The 6,000-nt window shown below is 45.2% G+C and overlaps 1 protein-coding gene across 1 annotated transcript in view; it reads right to left on the bottom strand.

Moving 5' to 3' along the window:
- RCL1 (RNA terminal phosphate cyclase like 1) overlaps positions 1 to 4,664 on the bottom strand; it is a 43,348-nt gene extending 38,684 nt beyond the window's left edge. Inside the window, exon 1 of the mRNA XM_039545856.1 lies at positions 4,428 to 4,664. Within this exon, the coding sequence (XP_039401790.1) occupies positions 4,428 to 4,563 (136 nt within the window). The 5' untranslated portion in view covers positions 4,564 to 4,664. The remainder of the gene's footprint in view (positions 1 to 4,427) is intronic.
- Between the last annotated feature and the right edge of the window lie 1,336 nt (positions 4,665 to 6,000).

Genomic DNA, 6,000 nt, shown 5'->3' on the forward strand with positions numbered 1-6,000 from the left:
CCTTAAAACCACCCTGTAGACTGAAGTTTTCTACTTGTCAGGCACAGCTGTGCAGGCTTCCCCACACAGTTCTGCTCATGTACTTGAACACTGACAGAAGATGAACTCAGTTTTTGGGAGAGGGAGTGGCTTACTCTTGATGACCATTCATTCATTCATTGAGCAAGGGTGTTAACTAGCACAACTATGATGGTGTCTATTGTAATTTCCACCCAGAACTAGACTGAAAAACTCTCCAGAAAACTAATTTCTCAGGAACCGTACACGCAAAGAAATCCTAAGACACTCAACTGGAATTAGATTTTTAAAAAATGCATTTCTACAGAGCCATAGATGTGCATAGTGCTGTACAAGAATGGAGATGGGTTCCTGCCCATAACAGCTCAGGGTTCTCTCTTAAAGCTACACACATTGGGGGAAGCTTTTTGAAATCTTTAGCAGACGGATTTATTTCCATTATCTTTGCAGCTAGCTGCAGCTATTTGGCCAGAGGGAAGATGACAGCAAACAGTGAAAGAGGACCAATTAAAACTGTTGAGAATGGGAGGCAGAGGCACAGCTTGAACAAGCAATAGGCATGCAGGACTAAGTGCTGACACCAGCAGTCAATGAGTGGGACCATCTGATCCAGAATCTGAATGGTTCCTGGAGCACCCAGTCCTGTTTAGAGGCAAGCCATCCCTAGATCTGGCAATTCTAGTGAGTAAGCGCTCAGAGTGGTAGCCGTGTTAGTCTGTGTATCAGCAAAAAGAACGAGGTGTCCTTGTGGCACCTTAGAGACTAACAAATTTATTTGGGCATAAGCTTTCGTGGGCTAAAACCCACTTCACTGGATGCAAGCAGTGGAAAATACAGTAGGAAGAGATATATACACAGAGAACATGAAAAAATGGGTGTTGTCATACCAACTATAACAAGATTAATCAACTAAGGTGGGCTCTTATCAGCAGGAGAAAAAAAAACTTTTGTAGTGATAATCAGGATGGCCCATTTCCAACAGTTGACAAGAAGGTGTGAGTAACAGTAGGGGGAAAATTAGCATGGGGGGATAGTTTTTACTTTGTGTAATGACCCATCCACTCCCAGTCTTTATTCAAGGCTAATTTAATGATGTCCAGTTTGCAAATTAATGCCAGTTCTGCAGTTTCTCATTGGAGTCTGCTTTTGAAGTTTTTTTGTTGGAGTATTGTGACTTTTAGGTCTGTAATTGAGTGACCAGGGAGGCTGAAGTGTTCTCTGACTGATTTTTGAATGTTATAATTCTTGACGTCTGCTTTGTGTCCATTATTCTTTTGCGTAGAGACTGTCCGGTTTGGCCAATGTACATGGCAGAGAGGCATTGCTGGCAGATGATGGCATATATCACATTGGTAGATGTGCAGGTAAACAAGCCTCTGATGGTGTGGCTGATGTGATTAGGTCCTATGATGGTGTCCCTTGAATAGATATGTGGACAGAGTTGGCAACGGGCTTTGTTGCAAGGATAGGTTCCTGTCTGTAAGCGAGGACTGGTCTGTCTCCCAAGATCTGTGTACTGTTTAATCAGGGTGTTAGAATCATCCATGCCATTTCACTCTTGGCATATTCTCCCTTTCCTCTACAGTATCAATTGATCTCTCTGCAGCAGCAAAAGCCACAGAACAGACAGAATTATCTTCCATTCCCTACATGACCAGAGCTAACCAATGGCCCAGAGGAGAGCACAGCGAGATAGAGCGAACAAGGTCACTGGGAGGGGGAACCCCGCTCCAGTTTGGTCTATGAATGAAGATGCTTGGAAGATGACAGGGGATTCTGACAGCAATCTGTTGAAGTTTGCCTAACCAAAAGGACTAGTTCATTGGAAGAGGGGGTCAAATGCTACCCCATTGAAGAATGTAAAGGCTTTTAAATTCATTGCACAATCATAGGGAATTCCCCACTTCAAGGCCACCTATGACAATTCTCATGATAAGAAGAGAGACAGAGAAATGGGGGTCCACTGCATCCCATGGAAGCCCTCTGATTCTTTCCCTCTCCCTATTTTCTCCTGCTTTGTCACCACACAATGCACAGCACCTCTAAAACATCTCTTAGGGCTTGCTTCACTACAAAATTAAGTTGACTTAATTTAGGTAGACCTACAGCCACAGCAGTAACTCAATTGGCTGTTGGTGTTCACACTACGTTCCTTCTGCCAGTGGTGCCAGGAGCACTTGCACCGACTGAAGTAGGGCTGTCAGCCCGATGTGGGGCTCAAATTCACAGCAGGGAGCCTACCAGCCTTTCTTTTCAATTTCACAATTCCAGTTGTGAGGCCTTATTGAGTGAAATTGACAGCCAACAGCCCATGTAAGTAACGCAGTGTCTACAAGGACACTGCCTGGTCATAATTACACTGACATGAGTGCTACACCTCTCACAGAGGTGGAGTTATGACGTCAATGTGGCAGGCCACTTACTTCGGCAGAAGCAGCATTCTAGTGTAGACTATGACATAGTTAGGTTGAGGTAAACTGCCTTAGGTCAACCTAACTCTGTACTGTAGACCAAGCCTTCTTCATCGCCTCTCTAAACTACACAGGCCTGTTCTTTTCCTCACAGGGACCATCCCCTCCATGCCTTAAACTGTGTCCATCAGCTGACTTTGGTCCCTTTTCTCTCTTCTGTATCTTTTTTGAGTTAAGGGGACCAGAACTGAACACAGTGTTCCAATTGGCAGCCATGCACTGATTTAGGACAGGTCTTTCAAAGAAGCCTAAGGGACCTAGATGCTCTAATTCCAGTGAATTTCAGTTGAAGTAGGACACCTCGGTATTTTAGACTCCTACAAAAAATTCCAGTCTTATTCAAAAGCAGTATACTATTTTCTGGATTATTTTATAACTCATTTTAAATACTTAATGCTAGGGAGGGTGTTTGAGCACTGCTACACACTGAACAGATGTTTTCCTTGAACTGTGCACAGCAACACCCAGCTCTCTTAACCCAAGGGGTTAAGAGTTAATTCAGAACTCAGCAATGTGCATGGCATCATCACTAACAGGTCCCTGGTCATGACAAAGCACTCTCCCTTGGTGTGCAAATAACTGCAGTTCACCCTGAGAAGTGGCATTGGCAGAAGTCAAGAGGTTTAGATTGAGGAGGAAACCTGCCTGCCAAATAATTTATATTGAGCTCTTTCAGATTAACAGATCAGGAAACTCCGCAAGATAAGAAGCTGCCAAAAATACAGGGCGAGCTATAAGTGTTCATCCTCTATTCCTGGAGAGAAGTCCAAGAGAAGATGCATAAGATTTAAGGGTCAAATTCCTTATATTTGTACTAAATAGAATCATATGGGAGAAATAAGCTTTATATGTAAAAATACTGAACATGATTAAGGGACTTTATATTCACATCATTAGTAAAATGATTTTGTCACTTACAAGTAGTCATGATGCCTGCATCTATTTCCTGTGACTTATACCGTGTTTCACAGCATCTGCATCTCAATTCACCAATTCGTTAAAACATTTCACAAGGGACTAACTGCAGTGCATGGGGCCAGAGAGAGTACATCCACCAGTGCCTCCTGTTACACCGCACCAATAAAGGGACTGGACACATAGCTGGTCCATCCAGATCCACCAGTTCAGAAATGGGCCTGCTTGGCTTGCCAAACCTCACTCCAATGAGGCTGTTAGTAGATTCCTGTAAAAGCAGCAAAGAGTCCTGTGGCACCTTATAGACTAACAGACGTATTGGAGCATGAGCTTTCGTGGGTGAATACCCATTTCGTCGGATGCAGCATAGATTCCTGGACAGTCTTATTTCAAACTTTAAAACAATGTTCACTTTGGGATCTGCAATAAACCTCGGGAACATACTCCTGTTATTAGAAGGTATAGCACTGGGAGAGCAGTTCAATTCACAGAACTTCACTGGCACAAGGTATGAAATTGCTGCCGATGCATTTTCTTCTCTTTTCTAAGTGCTCTTAGGACTCTGTCAAAGGTAGATACAGTACATCAAGCATGCTCTCGGGAAAGGGCTTCACAGTGTAACTCGGGTTACGGCAAGTTCTTTAAGAGAACCAACAACATGGGGTTCAGCTCCTGCTCCAAGAACACCATGCAAATCCCTGACAGCGTGCTGGGGTGGCAGGGACCCATGCTCCCTGTCTGGAGGACGAACCCACATCTGCTCCCCCCTCCCACGCGCGTTATGAACGAAAACAAACCGCACTTCGGATTTAGTGCCTCCTTTAAAAACAACGGCTCCTTCCCCCAGCACCGATCCCAGATTCAGATTGTTTCCATTACACAAACCCGTCCCATCCTCCCCCAAATCACGGCCCCGCCCCGCTCCAAGCCCCCTGCCCCCCTAAAAAAACTCCTCTCCCGCCCCACCCCTCTGCATGCCACCCCCATGCACGCCCTCCCTAGCCCAGGCAAGCCGCACGCTACCTCTGAGGCCGGGGTTCTCCTCCTTCGCCCGGATCTTGCGGATTTTCACCGGCCTCCCGCTCAGCGTGGACAGCACCAGCCGCTGCCGCAAAAAGTTGCACCCCACGTAGCTGAGAGAGTGCGGCTGGCTCGCCATGCCGCCGCCCGGCCGCCCCCTGAGCGCTGCTGCGATCGCGGCGCCGCTGAGACCCCGCGGCAGTGCCCAGCGCGCCCACGTGGTTTGGAACAGGAAGACGGAACGCTGAGACATCTGGGTCAAAGGGGAAGGGGGCGGAGTCTCCCCTCCCAGAGGGAGAGGGGGGCTGAGTTGGAAAGTCCCTGTTGTGGATGAGGCTCAGAGCTGGCAGTGGGCAAGATAACAAGAGCAGTGCAGTGGCAATGATAGGGATAGCGGGACGGGTGTTAGTAGCCAGAACAGCAAGAGCCAGACTGGCAGCAGCAACATGCCAGTAGTAATAACAGAAGCAACAGCAGGGTTAGGAACTACAGCAACAGGAAAAGCAGTAATCGGAATACTATGAAAACCGTAGCAAAAATAGCAACAGCAGTAGTCAGAATACAGCAGCAGAAGCAATAGTAACAGTTAATCCCAGCAATAGCAATAATCATAGAAGTAATGGATCAATACTAGTCATAACAGAGAAGTAGGACTCCTAGCCCCAGTATTAGTAATAAAGGTCCTGATTCAGGAAAGTTCTGAAGCACATGCTTAACTTTGGGCATACCTAAGTACCCTTCCTAAACAGGGATGTTTTCCTGAATCAAGATCAAAAGCAGTGTAATAATAGTAAAAGCACCAATCTGTAGCCATAATTAACCCTCATATTAGTCAGACGCAACTACAAATGCAGAATATGAAAAAAAATAGCTTAAAATTTGTTTTAATCTATTTAAATCCTTTGTCTGAATTGGTAATAATAAAACAAAATGTACCATTATGTTACATCTTCACAGTAACAAACTAATGTAACTAATAATCAATGCTACATTATTTTTATTGAGAGTCATTTATCCACATTCTACATTATTTTTGCTATCATTACACATTATGGGTTAGATCTTCTCTTATACTCCTGTGGTGGCTACCCAAATCTTGAGTCCAGATACACAGGGGAGGAAGGCACTGTATGCTCACTACTCCCCCTTCTTCCCAAAGTCGGTGGGCAGGCAGGCAGGGATAGGGTGAGCCTTGGCTCTGCTCCTAATGTGCCAGCCAACAAAGCTGAGATAGAGTGAGACTGTGGTGTAGTATATGTATCATATGACTTTTAAAAACAAAGTTTGTTTTTGTGGATAATCTATACCCAGATGTACAGGCACTCTTCTCAACCTGTGCTTTATATAATTTTAACATTCACTTTAATAACGTAGGCTGCTGGGATGGCCAGCAGCAAACTACTATCTCCTTGAACAAGAGGCTGAGCAGAAGGGATTGTGGCTCCTGAACTACAGTTCCTTTCCTGGAATGCTCCTGGAGCCGTGTAGCATTCACCACCCCTTATTTGCAGCTGTCCTTGTGGCACAGTCCAACGTTATTAAAAAATTATCTAATGGCTGCATAGATCTGAATTTG

The sequence above is a fragment of the Mauremys reevesii genome, linkage group 6 (assembly GCF_016161935.1).
Source record: "Mauremys reevesii isolate NIE-2019 linkage group 6, ASM1616193v1, whole genome shotgun sequence".
Classification (NCBI taxonomy): Eukaryota; Metazoa; Chordata; order Testudines; family Geoemydidae; genus Mauremys; species Mauremys reevesii.